General features: G+C 40.6%; 1 protein-coding gene across 4 annotated transcripts in view; it reads left to right on the plus strand.

The window, feature by feature from the left end:
• tln2a (talin 2a) overlaps positions 1 to 22987 on the plus strand; it is a 96240-nt gene that overhangs the window by 69927 nt on the left and 3326 nt on the right. For 3 of the 4 annotated variants that reach the window (XM_042406228.1, XM_042406239.1, XM_042406247.1), the window contains exons 27-58: positions 72 to 200; positions 350 to 452; positions 1316 to 1524; positions 2740 to 2859; positions 3018 to 3215; positions 3440 to 3579; positions 4211 to 4304; positions 4522 to 4611; positions 4721 to 4843; positions 4952 to 5095; positions 5815 to 5976; positions 6270 to 6410; positions 6579 to 6760; positions 7955 to 8087; positions 8584 to 8685; positions 9000 to 9170; positions 9403 to 9549; positions 12308 to 12409; positions 13130 to 13249; positions 13539 to 13685; positions 14821 to 14987; positions 15972 to 16155; positions 16479 to 16604; positions 17978 to 18094; positions 18348 to 18533; positions 18736 to 18843; positions 19140 to 19245; positions 19604 to 19609; positions 20022 to 20146; positions 22178 to 22366; positions 22453 to 22635; positions 22784 to 22909. In XM_042406228.1, coding sequence (XP_042262162.1) covers positions 72 to 200; positions 350 to 452; positions 1316 to 1524; positions 2740 to 2859; positions 3018 to 3215; positions 3440 to 3579; positions 4211 to 4304; positions 4522 to 4611; positions 4721 to 4843; positions 4952 to 5095; positions 5815 to 5976; positions 6270 to 6410; positions 6579 to 6760; positions 7955 to 8087; positions 8584 to 8685; positions 9000 to 9170; positions 9403 to 9549; positions 12308 to 12409; positions 13130 to 13249; positions 13539 to 13685; positions 14821 to 14987; positions 15972 to 16155; positions 16479 to 16604; positions 17978 to 18094; positions 18348 to 18533; positions 18736 to 18843; positions 19140 to 19245; positions 19604 to 19609; positions 20022 to 20146; positions 22178 to 22366; positions 22453 to 22635; positions 22784 to 22909 — 4380 coding nt within the window. The remainder of the gene's footprint in view (positions 1 to 71; positions 201 to 349; positions 453 to 1315; positions 1525 to 2739; positions 2860 to 3017; positions 3216 to 3439; positions 3580 to 4210; positions 4305 to 4521; positions 4612 to 4720; positions 4844 to 4951; positions 5096 to 5814; positions 5977 to 6269; positions 6411 to 6578; positions 6761 to 7954; positions 8088 to 8583; positions 8686 to 8999; positions 9171 to 9402; positions 9550 to 12307; positions 12410 to 13129; positions 13250 to 13538; positions 13686 to 14820; positions 14988 to 15971; positions 16156 to 16478; positions 16605 to 17977; positions 18095 to 18347; positions 18534 to 18735; positions 18844 to 19139; positions 19246 to 19603; positions 19610 to 20021; positions 20147 to 22177; positions 22367 to 22452; positions 22636 to 22783; positions 22910 to 22987) is intronic. The other variant, XM_042406256.1, reaches the window with a different exon arrangement.

The following is a 22987-nucleotide window of genomic DNA, read 5'->3' on the forward strand; positions in this document are numbered from 1 at the left end:
CAAGTGCAAAACATACTGTAAGTAATAACTTTTGTAAGCAAGTGCACTGTGAGAGTTACTTTATTTTCTAGGCTCATGAAGCTTGCGGCCCCATGGAGATCGACTCAGCGCTCACTGCTATCCAGACCTTGAGAAGTGAGCTGCAGGATGCCAAGCAGGCTGCCGTTAATGCCCAACTGAAACCACTACCTGGAGAATCAGTAAGAGACTTTTTAGACTCCTAAGATTGATTTGACTTGCATTAAGTTTGATCTAGATATTCAAAAGATATTGACCACATGCAGTGGTTTCACAGCCTAATATTTAATTTTTATTGGCTTATTTATAAAGCTGCTGTTTTATTTTTCAGTTGGAGAAGTGTGCTCAGGATCTAGGCAGCACCTCCAAGTCAGTAGGATCCTCTATGGCTCAGCTGCTCACCTGCGCTGCACAAGGAAATGAACACTACACAGGTTGGTTTTGCTGACTTCTGCAAAAATGTGCCAAGGAGTGGACGTTATGTAAACCGTATCGTACCGTAAATCTGTAAACCTATCAATTTTGGTGACTTTTTGCCTTGCATTTCCATGAGAATTAATGCCAATGTCAATTGATCCTAAACTTTTACGGGTTAGACTGGTTATCCTTGCAGTTACCAGCACTGTTTGCATCGCAGTGCACACTGTGAGCTTCTTTCTCTCTTTCACATGACTTTAAAATATTTGAACTGCTGGAGATATGATTGAATAATTCAATCAAATAACTCAATAATACAGCAGTAAAAGTCATTTAATATTTTGCCTGATCTCAGTTAGTGTTTTACGTAGACTGCTTTATATGAAGCAGTAGGGTAAAGTAAGCCAAATAAAGATTTTCGTAAAACATACTAATCTTGCCGATGTTTGATCTCTTCAGCATTTCCAGGAGACCTTTTCATTACCTTCACAGTGTCTCTCTGTCTGCCTCAGTGTTTCTATAGTTCTCCATAGAACCTGAGGAGAAAACCTGTTTTCCTTCCCTTGAGTAATCTTGCTAAATATAACATATAATATGGGACTGGGAGTCTTATTGTTGCTTCCAGCCTGTGAGGCAAACAACTCAGGGACCAAATTGCTTGTTTTGCTGGCTGCAACACATTTGTCCAGACAGAGAAATTATGTTTTATACATTCAACAAACATTCTGTACAAATAGGTAGCCAGTCGGATTGTAAAATTAACACATGATAGTTATACTACCTTGTAATAAAATATCATAGCTGTATAAATGATCAACAATGCTTCTGCAATGCTTTGTCTGACTGTAGCTGTCGTCTGTCACATCTTAACTATGTGTAGGAATAGCAGCCAGGGAAACAGCTCAGGCCCTGAAAACACTAGCCCAGGCAGCCCGTGGCGTGGCTGCCTCCACCACAGACCCCAAGGCTGCTGCTGCCATGCTGGACTCTGCTCGTGATGTCATGGAGGGCTCAGCGCTTCTCATTCATGAGGCCAAGCAGGCACTGATTTCCCCCGGAGACGCTGAGAGTCAGCAGAGGCTGGCACAGGTGAGATGTTGTAGGGTTGCTCGAGGGTATGGAGGGTAGGGGGTGTGCATGTCTGTGCTTTTTAACACCACGAGTGACTCCCGATGCTGCAGGCTGGAAGATTCAGTTCAAGCGGCATCTTTCTGTCAGACTACAGCACCTGTGCCAGCGAGCTAAATGCACTAAATGTCACAGCAGAGACGATTCTGCAAGTTGTCAAAAAATATACTCACAGCTTGTGAGTCTGCAAGACTTTTTTGAGATTCACTTGTAATTGTCATTCTTCAATTACTCTTCAGTACCTCCTCATCTCATTTAGTTCATTTAAAATGTATAGCATATATAACATTTTCTCACCATACATAGTGTATATGTGTGTCATTGATGTTTTATTTTAGTTACATTTTTAATATATTAATATTAATTTATATTATATATCAAACACATTTATTTGAAATTGAAACTCTTGGATGAGCCAGGTTTAATGATGCTAAACATTTTATTGAACTTTCTCTGCTGTGTTTTACATTTACACAATTATTGTGACTTTTAAAGATGACTAAAAACTATCTGTTTATTTGTAAGGAATGAAACTTGCAGCCATATAGAGCGCCTTTTTCCTTTGCTATGTTTTCTTATGGTCTGAGCCGGGTTAATATCTACATCTGCTCAGTAACACATGAAACTGAACACCTGTCAAATATAGCAAGGGACTCCTATAATAAACCTGGTGGCATATTTATAGGCCAAGTAGCTTATTTATTTATGCCTTGTCCGTCTCATATTTTCTCCACAAAATTAATAAATAATGTGTTTCTCAATAGACATAATAATACAGATAAATTAATATGTGCAAACATAGATGAGGCAGTTTTTTTCTATCTTGAAAAAATAGCCTAATATAATAATATTTTATCATCTGAAATTGAGTGCAAACTGCCTCTCTCTGCTCTGTTTCAAGTTGTCATGTGCTTCTGTTTTGGCTTCTGTGATGTGACAGGCCCATTTGCATTCCGTTGCATAACCAAACAGAACACAAAGACATACTTGTCCATATTTGTAAAAGAAAAAAAATGGAAACTTCCTTTCTAATAGTGACATCAGTTCATCTGCATGACTGCCTTGCTCATTTGCATTTTGAATGCAGATTTCTAGCTCAACCTGGTCACCTGTACATGCTCTTGTGTGGATAACACTTTCTAACCTGCTTTCCCTTGAACCTGCTGTGTGTTCCAGGTGGCCAAAGCTGTGTCTCATTCCCTGAATAACTGCGTCAACTGTCTGCCTGGCCAGAAGGATGTGGACATGGCTCTCAAGAGCATCGGCGAGGCCAGCAAGAAGCTTCTGATAGAAACTGTGAGTGCTGTGACTCACCAGAGCTCTGCCAGTATAAAACTACATCACACATAGAACAATGTGCTGATATATTACAGCTTGGAGGTTGTTTCTCTGATATGATTTGTGATTATTCTGATTTTCTGTCATCTATCCTCTTCTCTGTGTCCTCCATTCAGATCCCTCCAGCCTCCAAGTCATTTCAGGAGGCTCAGAGTGGGCTGAACCAAACAGCAGCAGACCTGAACCAGTCAGCAGGCGAGGTGGTCCACGCATCACGAGGCTCCAGCAGCCAGCTGGCAGTGGCTTCTGGGAAGTTCAGCCATGACTTTGATGAGTTCCTTGATGCCGGCATCGAGATGGCCGGGCACACTCAGGTTTGTTTTGTTTTACTGTGTATCAGTTTCACAAAAACATCAAAATCTTTAAAATATATACCTTAAAACAGTTTTTCATTCAGTTTAGACAACGGTAGCACTTTTAAAATATCACTGAACAGATGACTACTCAGAACTGCAAGTGGACACAGTAGGAGTTTACACTATTTTGAAAATATTTCCACATGTTGACATGTGTTTGATGTTATGACTTGCCATTTCAGAAGAAGGATGACCAGGTGCAGGTGATCGGTAACCTGAAGAACATCTCTATGGCTTCCAGCAAGCTGCTGCTGGCTGCTAAGAGTCTGTCTGTAGACCCTGCAGCAGCAAATGCCAAGAACCTGCTCGCAGCTGCTGCACGGTACCGCAACTAACCACACACACATTTAGACATACAGTGTTTGGTTAATGTTTCTATTCAAATTGTATATATTGTTTTATCTTCTTAGAAGCTCTATGTCTAGGTATTTCCTTTTTAGATTGTAAAGATGCAGTCTGATTGCATAACACGCAAAGCATTAGACTGAATTATGTTCATTCTGTCTTCTCAAGAAAATTGCCAGTCTGAAAGACCTTCATTCAGTCAGTGTGATGGTGCTGCTTCTTAAATTTTCTGATGATGCATATTAAGATCTGAGCATCCTACGCCTGGCAACAAGCAATTAGTTATGGAAATTACCGTTCAAATCAAGGCAGGATTATTCCATTCAGTATGAAAAACAAGCTACAGATCTGCTTTTATTTTTACATATTTGAGTTCCAATGTTTAAAACCATTGTTTTCAAATCACTAAGCAGTTAAGTAACTCATACGACTTCTTGGGACATGGGAATATTATCCAAGTCTATTTCTTCATGATATCCAAAATGCATTGGGACATCTGCTCACCATTAAAGTCGTAACTTACTCATAAAAGGTTTTAATGGTGCTGATTGTACCACACATCAAGGATTAATGTGTAGTTTTTTTTCTGTTTTATTTGTTTGTTTCAGAGCTGTGACTGACAGCATTAACCAGCTGATCACGCTGTGTACACAGCAGGCTCCTGGCCAGAAGGAGTGTGACAACGCCTTGAGAGAGTTGGAGGTAAACAAAATGTAACCACCTTGTGATGCAGGAACATTCAGCACTCATATCAACAAAGGCTTGGTGGGAGTTTTAATCTAAGCTTATTTACCACGGTCCATCTGAGTCGTAGCCAAAAAGAAAAAAAGCTCAAGTAATTCTCTCTGACAGTAACAAGAATGAATTTTGTGAAAATAAATTGCTGATTTAAGTGCGGTACTGCTCATTTGTCTCTCAGGCTGTCAGAGGAATGCTGGACAACCCCAACGAGCCCGTCAGTGACCTCTCGTACTTCGACTGCATCGAGAGTGTGATGGAGAACTCAAAGGTAGGCGTTCAAATCAACCGAGTGATCAAAACACCAAGACCTCTGCACACAGACGGAGTTTAGCATTCCACTCTTTCTTCCCTTATCGTTCTGTTGGTGCTCTGTCCAGGTCCTGGGAGAATCCATGGCAGGTATTTCTCAGAACTGTAAGACGGGAGATGTGACCGCTTTCGGAGACTGTGTGGGATCAGCCTCAAAGGCCCTGTGTGGCCTCACTGAAGCTGCTGGACAGGTACAGCATGTGGAGATAAATCTCTCATTCTAAAAGAGCTCTTAAATGGGTCATTTTGTCTTTTAGTGATGGTGCTGAATGTTGATGATTGAGTTTTTTTCCCCACAGGCCTCTTACCTGGTGGGTGTGTCTGATCCCAACAGTCACGCAGGGCACCAGGGGTTGGTGGATCCCATTCAGTTTGCTAAAGCCAACCAGGCAATCCAGATGGCCTGTCAGAATCTCGTAGACCCAGACAGTAGCCCCTCCCAGGTACATGCACCTACAATATTTTCTGTATATACATATCTGCCAATAAACTGTCAGTCAAATGTAGATTACAACAGGCCTTGGTGTTAGCAACATGAAGGATATCTTCACTTTGCAAAGATGTGTCACAGCATGATTTGTTCTTAGGTCCATGTGTTGCATGGATTAGTGTTAATTTTTTTTTATATGGCTTCAATTATTGGTTGTTTTACTCCTCACAGTGAAGGCAGATTTTCTTATGAAAAATATTCCTGAATCCATACCATATGTTGACATTTTTCATGTTTAAACAAAGCCAGCTTTTTGTGTTTAAAGAAACAGTTCAAAAAGACAAATTCAGCCATGCTCTACTCACCCCCATATCATCAAGAACTTCACTAAAATCATTTTTTATAGCTCCCAGAATGGTGTAATAGTATAATATATTCAATATATTCATTGTTGCCTGACACCTTCACTGCAGGTCTGAAAGTCTAATATTGCCCTCATTATCACCTTTATTTTCCTCATCAACAGCTGTCTAACTGATTGTATGGCCCCCATAGCACTTTTACACAAGTCAGTTTCCAGTTCTCCAGTCTATAGCAAAGGTTTTAAGGGGTGATGCAAGCTAGTATAATAGCAAATACAGCCCTCCAACTTTGATGAGTGCTGTGGAGACCTTTGAGATACTGTAAAACCTCAGTTGCTGATTTAACATTTTAGTTTTTATACCGCTGCAGGTTCTCTCAGCAGCCACAATTGTTGCTAAACACACCTCGGCACTGTGCAACGCCTGCCGTCTAGCTTCCTCTAAGACAACCAACCCAGTTGCCAAGAGGCACTTTGTCCAGTCTGCCAAGGAGGTAGCCAACAGCACTGCCAACCTGGTCAAAACCATCAAGGTAGGATTGCTTTGCCAGTCTTCTCACAAAGTTGACTCTTTCCCCTGAAATGGCACATAACAGTAAAGATATGGATGTAATATTGACAGTAATATCCTTTCTGACTGATGTCATTCAATTCTGAAACATTTTTTGATTGATTCACATCAGCTCATATTTGTTCCCAGAATGTAGTTTTCTTCAAACTACTGTCAATGATTTGTTTCATTCTTGATTTCTTGGTTGGATTACTTAATAGACACTACTTAGATTTGTTTCATGTACCTTCATATTCTGTCTCTCTCCCTCTTCAGGCTCTAGATGGTGATTTCTCAGAGGAGAACAGGAATAGGTGTCGAGTCGCCACAGCTCCGCTAATCGAGGCTGTAGAAAACCTGACAACATTTGCTTCCAACCCAGAGTTTGCCAGCATCCCCGCTCAAATCAGCAATGAAGTAAGGCTGTGTGAACATTAGAGTTTGTAGTATTCATGGACAGCTGTTCATTTATTATTAGATAAGTAGAAGTATTATAGCAAGTTGAAGATTATGCTGCCCCAGAAGGATGTTATAATAATTGCTGGTATATACATTCTGGATAAAGTTAAATTTGTTTTTCTGTAGGGCTCTGCAGCACAGGAGCCCATCCTCCAATCAGCACGATCCATGCTTGACAGCTCAACCCACCTGCTCAAGACTGCACGCTCATTGGTTATCAACCCTAAAGACCCGCCTACCTGGTCTGGTCTTGCCGGTCATTCTCGCACCGTCTCGGACTCCATCAAGAGTCTCATCACAGCCATTCGGTGAGTGACAAAATACACTAAACAGAACAGAAAAGCTGACAAAAAACAGTATATAAAGGTGATCCTTCAACATTTCTGATTTTCAAATATTGGTACATCCTTTTCTCATCTTAAAATTCATCATTTTTAATCCTTTTGTCCATTTTTTTATACCTCTGTACTCCATTTCTCTGCAGTGATGTTGTTAATTAGTTTAAATGTACAACTTAGGTTAAAGAAAATCAGAATTATGTTTTCACTGTACAGCCTTTTCCTCCATTTATCAAATACTCCTTTATACTTAGCTCTTTAAAACACCTGTGAGACTAATGCAGCATCCTTGAGAAACAATGCCCAAATGGCATACTACTGTGTAACAAATACTTGCTCTCACACCTCCACAGCTTACATTTTTAATCTTCTCTTTCACACCTTTTGTACCTGACCTTGATCAGAACAAAACTGATGCCCATGAGGAACCAATTCCCAGTGTCAAATGCTCTGAATGTTAAGGTTCTCGCTCGGCTCAGAACATCTGCACATTAGCATTCATGCGCGGCAGGCTTAGCATCTCTTTCAATTCTGATGCCCTTATCGCAGTCTTCCTTTTTAGACTGCAAATTGAGTGCTGGGAGTTTGACGCGGGCTTTTAATAGTATTCAGTGATACACTGAACACAAACAGGAATGGATTCTGTTCTCTAAAAGCAAACCTCATTATTTTGTTGGTCTCATTACATGCAAAGATTGAGGGTTTTATTTCAGTTTCACTTTCAGTGTGCCATCATGCATGGAAATTGATGTTTAACTAACTTACTCTGCCCATGTGGCCGGTGCCCCAGACCACTCAGAGGCTTCAAATCTAATTTGGCTGCTCAGCTTGATCTCCCTGTGTAGTGGCAAGACCCTCCAGGCCTTAATTCAGCAGATGTGAGTTGAGTGGAAATCAGATGAGGGATCCAGAAGAAAAGATGTTACAAAGACATCCTGGAACCTGTCTGTATTGTAATAAGTGTTAGTTATGTTAACATTTGCACTTCTCTTCTCTCTTCCTGTCTTCTGATGTGTCTTTCTGCTTTTATCCTTTCTTCGTCGCCCTCTCTGTCCTTTTTTTCCTCCCTATACATCATCTTTAACTTTGCTCTCATTTTTTGGTTTCCAACCATTTTATTGCTTTCTGTTGCTGCTCTTTTCCTGTTCCCGTTTTTATTCTCAGGGACAAAGCCCCAGGCCAGCGGGAGTGCGACTCGTCAATTGATAACATCAACAAATGTATCCGGGACATTGAGCAGGCCTCTCTGGCAGCAGTCAGCCAGAACTTACCCAGCAGGGACGACATCTCACTGGAGGTAAGTAACCATCAGAAAATGGCACGACATTATCCACAGACAACTACTGTTTTTTTTTTATGTTTGCATCTGTCTCTATTTGCTTGTCCTTGTCTGGGTGTTTGTCTCCATCGCTCAGTTTCTCTCTCTCTTGCAGTCAGTTTTATTGTCAGATTGTTGTTTTTTTCTTTTGCTTGTCCTTCTGTTGCTTTTTGTGTCTTCCTGATAAATTGAATATCTAACATTAGTGATTTTAATTAGGTAAATCAGGAATTCATATGCCTTAGATTTGTAGATTTTAAGCCAGAACTCAGTATAGAACAGGTTTTGGCGGTTTTGTTGAATCATGAAGAATTTAAATCCACATAGCAGAACCTAGTGTAGCTTGGGGCAAATATCTTTGTAAGTCCCCTGCGTGGTGCTCTGTAGCAGGTTCCAGCTGACTTCATTTGAATGGACCTCTGTCTCCCATAAAAAGCAACACAAAAACGAATTTCTTTTTAATTCCTCTCTTCAGGCCCTGCAAGAGCAGCTGACGTCCACCGTGCAGGAAATTGGCCATTTAATTGACCCTGTTTCCACCGCTGCCAGAGGCGAAGCTTCCCAACTAGGACACAAGGTATGTGGGACAAGGAGTTAATGACTTTATTTTAATGCCGTAATTGTGAAGAAACAAAGTAGTACTATTTTATGTTATTATGGTAGCAGTGTAACATATTTCCACATGTAAGGAGTGGGTGATATAAATAAAATGAACATCATTCTAACAATATCTTACATTATTATATTCTTTTTTTTTCCATTTTTTTTACTTCACTTACTGAAACTCTTCTTGTCAATATGAAAATGTGGCATTCGCTTTCATTGAGGAAAAAGATCCACATTTTTTACTCTTTTCACAGAACTCATAAAAATTTGTACCCTTCACCTCAGGTGACCCAGCTGGCACGATACTTTGAACCACTGATCAAGGCCTCTGTGGGTGTGGCATCCAAGCTGAATGACCATCAGCAGCAGATGACTTTCCTGGACCAAACCAAGACCCTGGCTGAGTCCGCTCTGCAGATGCTCTACGCTGCCAAGGAAGGTGGAGGAAACCCAAAGGTAAGACCATTGTACTTTACACGCTCTTTCCTTGCTCCTCCACCCCTGGAAAGATAATCTGGTATCTTGCAATCTCTCACATGTCTCGGTAATGTGTGACACTGGGATACCACTGAAACTATGATTCGTTTTTCATTTTAAAGTAGTTTTTTATGCACAAACCCATCTATTAATGTAATACACTCAAGAATATTTAATGAATGCTTGTGTTTTTTTTTGTCACAACTCACAGGCATCCCATACCCATGATGCCATAGCAGAGGCAGCTCAGCTCATGAAGGAGGCAGTTGATGACATTATGGTGACACTGAATGAGGCTGCCAGTGAAGTTGGCATGGTGGGAGGTATGGTGGACTCAATCGCAGATGCCATGGCTAAGGTGAGTGCCCCTGTGCATAGTGGGTCTTACAGGATGTTTGATGTTTGATAAAAACTGGTGATTAGAACACACAGTACAGTGTTAATTTGCTTTCTTTTTGCCTGGATGCCTGAAATGTAATTGGTTACTTAAATTGGCACTCTGAATCTGTAATAAGGCTTAATAGCAGCTACAGACAGTCCTCTCCTTTCTGAATCTTTTCTCCACCTCTCATCCATCATCAGGAAGTAGAAATGCCTTTAACCAGCCATGTCTCGAGGTTCAACTCAGGATCCCGAGGTGTTCCCAGGCCAGATGAGTTATTTATGTACAGTATAGTCCCTCCAGCATATTCTGAGCCTAGTCCAGGGTCTCCTCCTAGGGTGGTGCTCTGGGGTGCCTCCAGTTGCCCTAACCTCCTCAACTACTTCTATAGTTGGTTGAAGATGTTTCCAGACAAATGCCTTATTCAGACATGCCCAGTTTACTCTCAGAGTTTGGGTTTACTGGGTCTTTCACCACCTGGTTTATGTGGTTCACCACCAGTTGGTGATTTGTTGACAGCTCTGTCCTGTCTTCACTTTTGTGTCCAACACAATATGGCTGCAAATCTGATAAAAATGATCTATCTTTATCCTAAGGTGATCATGGCACCCCTGCCGAATCAAGGGGTCATTGTTACTTTTCCTACATTCTCCCAGTACCTTTAACCTTGAATAACTGCAAAAGGACAAGAAGTTTGGTTACATCTATATGTAATGCACCACCAATGTGGTTGCCTGAAACTACACAACACAAAGCCATTTTAGCATAATCTGTTGGCAAAATATTATAGTGGAAAATATGTTGTTTGGGCAAGTGTTGCAATTGGCAAAAGCCAAAGTGCTGTAAAGAGAACAAGTTGATAGTGATTACAGGGGAACTGGCAGGAAAGAAAATGTTCTTAAAAGTATACTATGCAGGATTTGTCAGTCAGTGTTTGTAAACACAGCATTCAAAGTTGGCTCCTCCTCCCCAGCTCGACCAGAGTGAGCTGAGCACAGAAAGAAAGAGAGAGAGAAGCGGTGGTTGAGCGAGAACAAAGCCATGAATCAGATATATCAAGCATTACTCTAAAGCACAAATAAACACACTCACATCTCTGCACAACCCTACGGGAAGGTGCCACATTGCCAGATTCGGTGTGAATGCAGAGCTTCATCCTTCATCCTTAGGCCTCTTTGCTCTGCAAGTGTGTGTAGTTCAGACCTGCCCTCAGTCAAGAAGACACACCTGCAGTTCTTTATACATACATGACACAGAGACAGAGAGCAGAGCGGAGCAGAGGAGAGAGACGGAGGCAGAGACTTGGTAACCTGGTCAGTACTCTGAGCCCCAACCTCACGTGCTGTGTGCTGTTATTGACTGGGAGCTACACACCCACTGCCCAAAGGCTGATGCTCAGAAGCGTCCTGGACACAGCAAAATAATAAGAAAATACAGGCAAAGGGCAGAGTCTCTGTAGATACATACACTGCCACTCACTTCTAGAGGGTCATAAGTGATAATTGAGAGGGATTATTTTTCTATGAATCTATGCATTGTTTTTTAGGAAAATCCTGCATAGTATGCCTTTTAATCTTTTTCCAGGATGTTCTGGTATCTATACAGACAACCAACATTTTCTAATTATGATTTCCTTTTTTCTTTGCTTTTGACCCATGATTTCCTGTTTCTGCATTTAACGTCTTGATTACAGCCTCTGCATCTCCTCTGAGCCATAAAAAGTTTAAAATATTAATATAAAATACAAGCCACTGAGGCAGAGCAACTTTGACTGTCAACATGCCTACTCTCAGCCAGTATTAGGCATTTGGACTATCTTCCAATTAATAGTCAAACTATTGGCAAACACATAAGGTGCGAAGCTAGAAAAAGCCTTTTATCTCAAGTACAGACAAAGAATAGCATCAACTAATTAACACCGCTGCTCGCGTTTGTAAGAGAGAGTTATTACAAAAAAAAGTGAAAAGGTTGCTCAGGTGTGTGTGGGTCACAGCATCTTTGCACCTTGTTTGTGTTGCTTGTCATGAATAATTAATGAAAGTGGTTTGTTTTGTAGGTGTGTGTCAGTAGTTGATTAAATGGAGATAATCCTCTCAGATAATCCATCGACATAATGGTCACTCTCTGCTGCGGTTTCAGCTGAGGTGTTTTAAAGGCTCAGCTTTTATTCACTTAGTCAAGACTGCAGATTTTTAAGGTGTTGTTTCGCTCAGCGGGCAAAGCAAACATCATGTACTTGCGATTGCGGATTCATTTCAGCACCAGCATGCTTTTCCCACATGGTGTCATCTCTCTCGTCTCTTCGGCTTTGCCATGACGCTCAGATGTGTTGAGATCTGTCTAATTTAGCAGAAATGGCAGAAACATGATTTATGCATTGCAAGCTGGTGATCAAATGTTTTTGTAGTTGATGCCATTTTAAACCTGTAATCATATACTAGATTTGGTTTCTTTACAATGAGTGTTTATCTGAATATGAAATAACATTATGTTGGTTTGCAGATTAACTGCTGCCTGAGCACCTGGAAGAATTATTCTAATTGAAGGGTACATTTGATTTAACATGTCAGTGCAACTAAGGAGCTGAATGATTGTTTTCATGTTTACTGATTTTTTTTTTTTTTTTTTGTATCTTTTTTTGAAGGGCAAAGTAATCATGCCTAAAATGAAAATTGCTGTGCTGTTCTAACAGTCTGTGTTTGTGTTTGTGTGCACTCCTGCGCTCTTTCTTTAGCTGGATGAGGGTACACCACCTGAACCTGAGGGATCATTTGTGGATTACCAGACTAGTATGGTGAAATACTCCAAGGCTATTGCTGTCACTGCTCAGGAAATGGTAAGCCTACAAAATAACTGTTTAAATAGTGAACCATTGTGGAAATGTGACTGTGAGATGTGAATGCATTACTGTTGAATAGTTGGAAATAATTTCACTTACTCTTTGACTTATACTTTCCACTCCAAATGTTTTCAAAAATGTCAAATCACTCAAAGTAAATACAACCAAAACAGCAAACTGTGATGAGTAGCTGGTAGAAATGTAACGTCTGGTGCATTTGGCTGTTGATTGTTGCTAATTCACTATTATACTTAGTATACACACAAGTATACTTACCCACATAGTTAATACAGTATATCTTATGAAGTTAAGGGTTAATTTTGTTCATTACCTCTTGCTTTGATGACAAATTTAGTGTAAACATTATGTAAAGACTCCCTTATTGTAACTCAACTTGACGCCATGAAATGTTATTTCAAACTCATTGAAACTATAAATCTTGAGTATATCTTCGAGTTTGTCCTGTTGAATTTGTAGTTAGATGTTAAATGATGTAGTTATTCTTTTAATAATTCTTCAATTTGTTTTCAAAAGGAAAGATATTTTCTGTAATGTAATGGAACAGAATAATAGGCAGTGCATCTGCGTCATAGCCTTCAAGGTATTAGAGTGAGCTGAAAAAGAAAAGTCCCTGCTAAGAATGCTTTACAGCCCTGACCTGAAGTAAACTCATCTCCTTAGTTTGGATTGACAGTCAGTGTGTGTTTTTTCAATCAGATGACCAAATCAGTGACGTGTCCAGACGAGCTCGGAGGCCTGGCCTCTCAGGTGACCGTGGACTACAGCCAGCTGGCTGTTCAGGGACGACTGGCTGCTCACACAGCTGAGCCAGAGGAGGTGAGGGAGGATGGCCTGGGTGTCACCCAAAGACAAATTGTCTTACTCATTACACAATTTTGCTGCATCAGTGTGACAGATGTATTTTTTTTCTGTCTATTGGCTGGAACAACGCTGCTAGCTGTGTGTAAATGAATGGAGAATGAACTTTTATTATACAGGAAACACATCATTTATATTCTCCTATCTTTATCCAAATTGTCCTCTACCTGTCAAGTCTGTATTTTTGCATATAAATAATTACTCAATACATTTGTATTGTTCTGTATTTGTGCTCTGTGTTATCCAGATTGGTTTCCAGATCAAGACTCGAGTGCAAGATCTTGGTCATGGCTGTATTTTCCTGGTCCAGAAGGCCGGAGCGCTGCAGATCACTCCCTCTGACAGCATTACCAAACGAGAGCTCATCGACTGTGCCCGCACAGTCACTGAGAAGGTACGACATTATATCATTAAAAGATCTAGGAGTTAGAATTTTGTTTTTTTTTTAATTAGCTGGAAACATACATATTTGTGTCAGTTGTGTCTGATTTACTCACACTACTCCTCAAGTTATTTATCTAAGTTGCCCTGTACATTAACCCAAGGCTGTCACAAGGAGGCCAGTTTTCTACTTCCTTCATCAAAAGTACATCAGTGTTAATTATGTTTATACCAATTCACTCAGAACTGCAGATTTCCCTGATTTGCTTTCATCCACATCAAACTATCTCTGGGGCCAAATCAACTGTGTGTGTTGTTCTTCATTGTAATAATAAAGCATTATTTTCTAGCTGTGTAGTTCACGCCAAGTGATTCTGTTGTCACGGTATCAACAATTTAAGAGGGTTAGTGCTATAAACCATTTTATCACATGCCTCCGAAATTAGAGAATTTTTGAAGAAAGCCTTCGCTACAGGCATGTTTATGCTTCAAAGGCTGACTGTTTAATTCATAGTCCTTGGCAAAATACATTTCTCTGCAGTCTGGTTTAATAATTCATGCTTAAGTATTGCACAGATCATATTGAATCAGTCCAGCAACCATGTACAGATGTGCAGTTGGGGCGTTGTGGTGAAAGCAAACAAAGTCCTCTGTGTTCATGCTGATCCCAGATTCTGACCATTTTAATCATTTTTTTTCTAAAGATGTGTGATATTATATACCTTTTTCATAGTAGCAAGAGTCCAAAAACATCAGTTAATTATTCTCCACTGCCACACAGGAAAACAAATGAAGTCAGAACTAGATTGACGTGTACTCATTTCAGTGAGTGATGTTGCATGCTGCTTTGCTCCAACATAATATTTTGCTGTCACATAAATTTTTAAATCCTCTTGTGACTACTTTTCTCTTGAAGGCATTATTTATCATTTTCCAAAGAGATGTACATATATCACAAACAACACAAACTAGAGGTGCTCATCAGAATCCATATCATTGCTTTTTTTTTTCTTTTTTTTTGCACTGTTTTGACCAGTAAAGGTGTGTTTAGCAGCATCCAGTCTCTGCCTGATGTCAAGACATCTGCACATCCTCACCTGTATGATGATAGGTTGTGGTAAGGTTGTGGTATCTGTGTGTATCCTCAGGTGTCCTTGGTGCTCTCAGCCCTCCAAGCAGGCAACAAGGGCACACAGGCCTGCATCACAGCAGCCAGCGCTGTGTCCGGCATCATCGCAGATCTGGACACCACCATCATGTTTGCCTCTGCCGGCACCCTCAACGCAGAGAACGAGGAGTCCTTCGCCGACCACAGGTTAGAGCTGGAAATGTGCCCGATTGTGTCTGTATGCATATACGAGGGTGAGGTGACATCACTAAGTCTACAAGTACAAGACCTGACTGGAGTCTAAAGCCTGCCCTCCGGTTATCTTTCATCTAAAACTGACAGGATGACATATTAGCTGGTGAACAAGGAGAGAAAATCTCTTGAGTTAGAGACTACAAATTACCCTCAGGGTTTGAAAGATGGAGGAAGTGTCACATCTCTCACTGTTCTTGCTCTCAGAGTAAAGACTTCACTTGAAGGGTTCCCGTGGTGCTGAAATAGAAGGGACTACTTAGAAGTTAGAAATTATCGTTTGAAATGCCTCATTGTTGTGCAAATGTGTTAGTAAAATGTTCCTATACAAGGGTTTGGCTTATGTTCAACTTGTTTTTGAAGGAATGGAGTTCAAAGAGAGAGTTATCTAGTAATCCAAGGCAAGACTTGCCATATTACATGCTATGACCAAAAATTATTAATAAAGTACATCCTTACAGATAATGGTTAGTGAAATTGTAGAGAATGTAGATAAGCCCTGCCGGGGTAGGATGAAAGGGAATGGAATCACTTGTTATCTCAAATTATTTCATGCAGCTCCCTTACAAATCAAGAAAAAACTTTACAGTAGCTTCCGACACTTTTCCCTTGTCAATTTTAGAAAAATAACGGACTTGACTCGTTGCATAATCTTACCTATTCTCCTTGTGCTCGCACCAGCTTTGATGTACAAACGCCTTTGATTTGAAAGGAGATGTGATTCAATGTGCATTTACATTTAATTTCTGCTTAAGACTTGTAGATCAGGACTTCAATCACCGGACACTTTGCTAGAATAAGCTTTTGTACATACAAGCTCAGGTGAATTATTGATCATTGTCAGCTTTGCTTGTGTCTTTCCTTTAAATAATGACTTTCTTTTTCTCACTCATCATTTCTCCCTTTCCTCCTTTACTGCCTCTTAATCTTCTCTCTCAGGGAAAACATTTTGAAGACAGCCAAAGCTCTGGTTGAGGACACAAAGATGCTGGTGTCAGGTGCAGCTTCCGGTCAGGACAAGTTGGCTCAGGCTGCACAATCTTCTGCCAAAACCATTACCCAGCTCACAGATGTGGTCAAACTGGGAGCTACCAGCATTGGCTCTGATGACCCTGAGACGCAGGTTAGCCAGGCGGGTCTCTAGTGGGCCTTTTCAACTTAATAGTCTGAATGAACTCAAAACTAAAAAGTCACTTTAGTGCATTTGTTTTAGTGTTTCTACTGCAAGTCAGACAGTCCAAACTACACCCCAGGTAGTTCCTGGGCCATTAAAAGGACCATAAGATGCCACATTTTAAATCTCATTATTTTCCTGTTTTGTTTGTCTTATTATTCAGTGTGTCTCTTATCAAAAAGAAATTTGTTTTGAATGGCAATAACCTTTCATGGTTTTGTCCCTTCCCCAGTCTGCTTGCTGATAAATCTTTGTTTGTGTCCTTTCCCTAGGTGGTCCTGATAAATGCTGTCAAAGATGTGGCCAAGGCTCTGGCTGAGCTCATTAGTGCCACCAAGTGTGCCTCTGGCAAGGCAGCAGATGATCCGTCTATGTACCAGCTGAAGGGTGCTGCCAAGGTGAGGAGATCAGGGTGTCTGCAGGTCCTGAAACCATGTCATTTAATGTAAACGTCTCCAGTGAGCTTCAATATAGTTAAATATTCAGAAGGGTTTATGTATTTAATTTATTTCGAAATATTTTAGAAGGCAGAATGTTGAGAGTCTTTGGTATTTTAATCTTGTAAGAAATCAAACCAATTACAGAGTTATGTTTTCTGACAGACAACAATTGCTTTTGTCTTTGTCAATCATAAAAGTAGTCTTATTTCCTAGTATAACTGTTATTAAAAGGGTCTTTTAATGAGTCCTAAATCTGAGCACATGAAAGTAGTCACCCTGTCTTCATTCCCCTGCCCAACCTGCCAACCCGCACTATCAACATACTAACCTGAAATACAATATTCTCACTATCTGTTATGCGCCACCATGGCATTACGGTGAACTGTGTATTCAGAGTTGAAGACATGCTGTACATATGTACTGTATACTGTAGCAGACATCCTCCTCCTCCAGGCAATGCCATTAATCAGTCGCAACACCCCTCCCGCTATTATGAAACCGTGTTCACACAAGTTCAACTGAGGTCTGTGTCACAGTAATGTAAATAGCCAGTGAATAGATGCTCCGGATAACAGGAAAGTGGGATATTTCTAATCCAGATAAATCAGCTGAATCCTCAGCTTCAACACATACGCAGTGAAGATTTTCAGAGCCACAGTTCATAATCTCCTCATGATTGTTCACTGCTCATTATCACCTCCAACTGAAAAAAAAAGCCAGCTTCGCAGTCGATGACAGCAAAGTGTGTTATAAGAACATGTTTCTCACTGTTTTAGATCCTGAGGTGAAAAAGTCTTATAAGAATTTATGGGTGCTGAGCGCCCCCTATCTCTAAGTTTGATGTAGTACATCCTCACAGTTATGTGCCAAGCTCTAATCATAGAAGAAGCCACTTCTCTTGAGCTCACTTACACATGATATAGGGCAAAATATGCTTACAATGTATGGCATGTGCAATATTGTAATTAAGAAGTAGACATGTATAATGCAAGCAGTCCTACTGATGACCCTATAAATCATGACTAATATGACAGATCATAACTTTTTACTCTTTTTTTGGTTATGTCTATCCTTGACTTTGTTTTTTTTATTATTTATTATTTTATTTTATTTATTATTATTTCTCTTTAGTTGAAATGGATCAAATTATATTATGTGTATATAGTGTGAGAGACTCAGATGGGGTTTGTCGTCTAACCTGTGAATTTTGATGGTCATGACATAAAAACAATGTTTTAGTGTTTTACTGCTCTTGCTGTTTAGAAATATTGACATGATGAAATGACTTTCTGTTGTTTTTTTTCATATTTTGTGTTCTCGTGTTCTGCCAGGTGATGGTGACCAATGTGACGTCCCTGCTGAAGACGGTCAAGGCTGTGGAGGACGAGGCCACTCGAGGCACCAGAGCGCTGGAGGCCACAATTGAGTGTATCAAACAGGAAATGGCGGTGAGGAAACATGTGCATGGATGGATGTTACACAACAGTGATGTATGAATGCCATATCAGTTCGATGTCTTTGTCTGGAATCACTAATATCAATACGGTAAATACAGATAACATTTGCTCAGTATATTAAAACAAACACCTTCCCATGTGCTCTTTGTAACGTTAAAGGGCAGACACAGTAAACATTCTATTTGTTTTGTTCAGATTCGGCTTTTATCAGCATCCCAGTCAAATTTCTCTTTGTTGCTTCCAGCTGTTTCAATCCAAGGATGCTCCCAACAAGACGACCACACCTGAGGAGTTCATTCGCATGACTAAGGGCATCACCATGGCAACCGCTAAGGCAGTGGCTGCAGGGAACTCTGCCCGGCAGGAGGACATCATCCATACAGCCAACCTCAGCCGCAAGGCCATTTCAGACATGCTTACTACCTGCAAGGTTCTTTTTTTTTTTTTTTTTACCTTACATATAATGTCTTAATGTTGTTAAATGATACACAATACTGTATATACTATATGTAAGTAAGAACTGGCTTACCTCAGTTATTCCCTCTAAAAATTAAACCAAAATTTAAACAGTTTTGCAACAGCAATTTACCTATAAACTAAAGGTCAACATTCCTTGTTTTGCTGTCTTTCAGCAAGCGGCCTATCATGCAGAGGTCAGCGTTGAGGTGAAGAAGAGAGCACTGACGTACGGATCAGAGTGTACAACTGGATACATTGATCTACTGGAACAAGTGCTGTTGGTAAGTTGAACATTGTTGGGAATTGGAAATATTCTGCATGTAGCTTTTGAATGATTTTATACAAATATCTCTGTAATTCGGTCTGACATTTGGTGTCTTTTTGTGACATTTTGTAATTTAGTTTAGGTTTGTTCAAATCTGGAAAGAATTATTTGTTTTTGTTGTTACAGTGCAATAATTCCCCTGATTTTAGCAATTTCGGTGAAGGCCATTAGCTCATTTTTGGTAGAGCCTGCAACCAGGAAAATGTGGTCCATATTGTACATTTTTTTCAAGTGTTTAATGTGTGCGTGCAGGTGCTGCAGAAGCCCACCGCAGAACAGAAGCAGCATTTGGCGGCTTGCTCCAAACGAGTGGCAGGAGCCGTCACAGAGCTCATCCAGACCGCAGAGGCCATGAAAGGTAATGGCCAAGTACACACCTGCACATACACACACACACAGTGAGCACATCACCTGACTTCACACACTGACTCATTTTACAGTGTTAAATGTGATGTAGTAACTTCTATATTCTTACTAATGAAGCTTCCAACAAAATCTTGCAAACCGTGTTCAGTTGTAGTGGTTGATTTTAGTGGTTGTTTATATTCCTGAGTAGGAGGCTGCTACATCTATTTTCTTCCCAGGAAAATTGTCTCTCAACCAGATCATTCTTTGAACCAAAGACAAACATTCTAATTTCCCAAACAATTGAGAAACAGAAACATTCCCTTAAAGAAACATTTGGTAATATCCCTGTCCTCCTTCTCTTGCCACAGATGGAGGTAAGTTAGCATTGTTTTTCTGTACTGTGACTGATTTCACCAGTTGTGAGCTGCTCAACACATTCTCTTCTCAGCGCTAACATCAATCCATTTAATCTCATCTTGAAATTCAGTTGCTCTCAAGCTTCCCGAGTACATACAGTCAGCTCCATCCATCATGCTTTGTTTTTACATGCCATCTCATTTAATCAAAAAAAAATCACTCCATCTTGCAGTGAATGGCAGTGTGTGGCCTTCATCAGCTATGCATGGGATGTGGTGATATGTGGCACTCGGTTTTTCTGTGTGATCACAGTGTTGGTGCTGTTGTTGTGAGGCATGATCTTTTGACACACTGCTCTCTGAAGCTTTTGTCAGTATCACGGTTTTTAATTTTGTATCTTAATTGCGTGTGTGTGCATGCGTGCCTCAGGTTCGGAGTGGGTTGACCCCGAGGACCCGACTGTGATTGCAGAAACGGAGCTGCTTGGAGCAGCGGCGTCCATCGAAGCGGCAGCTAAGAAGTTGGAGCAGCTCAAACCTCGAGCCAAGCCCAAGGTGAGTGACTAGATGGATGATAAGTCAATAGGACTCTTTCAATGTATGGTGAGGTGAAGACGGAGATAATGATATCACCAATTGTTCTAAAACAGCTACAGCGCTGTAGAAAATATGGTTTTGTACTGTTTTCAGTGTAATGTTTTAATGCTACAAGGCCTGTGATAGGCTTTTCTAGCCAAATAAGAAAATATTCAGTGTGATATCCTACATCAGAGGACAGTATGAGTAAAAAAAAAGGGGAATTTTCATAGTAGATAGTAGATTTATACCACAATTCTTAGATGCCAATAAAAATGCAGTCACATGGCATTTAAAGTGTGTAATGTCAATTGATTTTTTTTTTTCATTTTCTAATTTATGAGGCAACACATTTTCCAAGCAAAGTCTTTTTTTTTCCTTAACCTTTTTCAGTGTTGTGTGCCTATTTGTTAGCATCTCTGTTTTGTGTTCTGTAGTTATTTAAAGGTACCCTGTGGAGTTTTTGACCTCTAGTAGTGCTAAGGAGCAGATTTTTATGAACGGCTCCTCATTTAGTTTTCCTCATACACATGCGCAATGATGCACATACATGCACACATGCATGCCAGTAACATGATACGTGGTCCTGCTAATGCTCTCGCATTATTCCACCGATCGACAGTTGGTGTCAAGATACACAACAATGTGTTAGCAAAGGCAGGTACGAAGAAGCTAGTTAACATGAATGTAAACAATGAATGATTTAAAATACTTTTTTTGAAACATGGCTTTTCAAATGTTTCATGTGGAAGGAAATGCATTCAACACATTTATTAGACTCCAAGGATACACACAATGCATTTTGGCGAGTGACTGGTCCACAGGGCACCTTTAAGTCTCAGTGTTAATATTGGGAGCTAGTGTGATTTCACAGTAACAAAATGACACGTTTTGTTGTGACATTCACAGAAAGGGTGCTCTGTCTCTTGTGCTGTCTCCTCCTTGTTCACATACTCCCATCTACGTTTCTTTGACCTCGATTTCAGACTGACTTAATCAGAGTCTCTTAAGGTGAACTGCCCATAACAATCTAATATGTTCACTTTTTACCCAGTTTAGTATCCATGTCCATTAAAATTTTACCATTTTAATTTTTCTCACTGTAGCTGATTATCTGATACAACGTGAAAACTCACTGAAACCTCCCGCACTGCATCCACATTAGATTATCTTTGGCCATATAGTCTTCTATACGACACATCTGCCACTCCGTCTCCTCCTCCACCCATTCATCCATCTGTGGTAGTTCTAGATAAAGCCTGACCCAGTAAACTGTACGTTCTCTGGCTCCCAGTTAACCCCCTCCTTCCCTCCCTCCCTCCTTCCCTCCCTGCCTGCCCCCACCACCGGAGGCCTTCTCTGCAGGGCTCTGTCTGATATGTTTGATATATTAGGTTGTTATTCAGTCCCAACTATATATCAAACATATTCCTACAGTGTCCCGCTCTGTCTTCAGACTTGTGGTGTGAATGTGTTTGTGTGTGGAAGTGTGTGTGTGTGTGTTTAAACAGGCAGACTTGAGTAGAACTGGTTGTGTACAGTAACACTGAGTCTTGTTTCTTCTTCGTTTACATCTACAGTAGCTTCTTATCAGCTGTTGCACTTTAATTAGATGTTTTGTATTTGGCCAAGTGAAGCTTTTGGGAGACATCTTTGTTTTTCTTGGTCACAAACTACATCAGTATTGACAAGAAAATGATTAATTAGATGTCTATCACAAAGTCTCTCATACATAGGCTATGGCACCTAAAGGTGCTGAATCAAATCCATTTTATTTAAATGCAACAATCTAGACTTAACTGTTATTTGGACAGTATAATACTTCTGCACTATTGTTTTAGTGATAAATTGAAAGAGTATTGGAATATGGTTACATTCAGTGAAATTATTTTCCGACTTGAGTTTCGTATCATCAAATGTGACTCACTGAAATGAACACTAGATTCATGTTTTGTTAGTAAAAGATACAAACTCAAGCCTGGTTAACTGATTGGTTTCCTTTCCCCTCAGCTAGCGGACGAGACGTTGAACTTCGAGGAGCAGATTCTGGAGGCAGCCAAGTCCATCGCTGCAGCCACCAGTGCTTTGGTCAAATCGGCTTCAGCTGCCCAGAGAGAGCTGGTGGCTCAAGGCAAAGTGGGCTCCATTCCAGCCAATGCTGTGGACGATGGACAGTGGTCCCAGGGCCTCATCTCTGCTGTAAGTATGAAAGGCCATTTTATGCATTCACAACTTTGCCAACAAAACGACTTAAACTTTTATTCCTCTGCTTTTCTCTCTGTCAGGCTCGTATGGTAGCTGCAGCAACCAGCAACCTGTGTGAGGCAGCCAATGCCTCTGTGCAAGGCCACGCCAGCGAGGAGAAACTCATCTCCTCAGCAAAACAGGTGGCAGCTTCCACTGCACAGCTGCTGGTGGCCTGTAAGGTGAAGGCTGACCAAGACTCTGAGGCCATGAGGAGACTGCAGGTACAGACAAACTCCAAACAAGACCGCAATTTAGCTCACTTCCTGCAGCAATCAGCCCTCCTTAACATGGAGAGGGTATCTTATAATAATCATAAGTGTTCCTTGCTTTTTCATGCTGTTTTTTTCTGATGTTCTCTTCTTCCAACAGATCGCTGGGAATGCTGTGAAGAAGGCATCAGACAACCTGGTGCGGGCGGCTCAGAAGGCAGCATTCGATAAATCTGATGAAGACAACGTGGTGGTCAAGACAAAGTTTGTGGGTGGAATTGCACAGGTAAAACTGTCAAACAGCAGTGAATGTTATGATAAGCTCCTGCTGTCTAGATAGGAATTTTCTTCTCCTTTTTCACTT

The sequence above is a fragment of the Thunnus maccoyii genome, chromosome 1, assembly GCF_910596095.1.
Source record: "Thunnus maccoyii chromosome 1, fThuMac1.1, whole genome shotgun sequence".
In the NCBI taxonomy this organism is placed as follows: Eukaryota; Metazoa; Chordata; class Actinopteri; order Scombriformes; family Scombridae; genus Thunnus; species Thunnus maccoyii.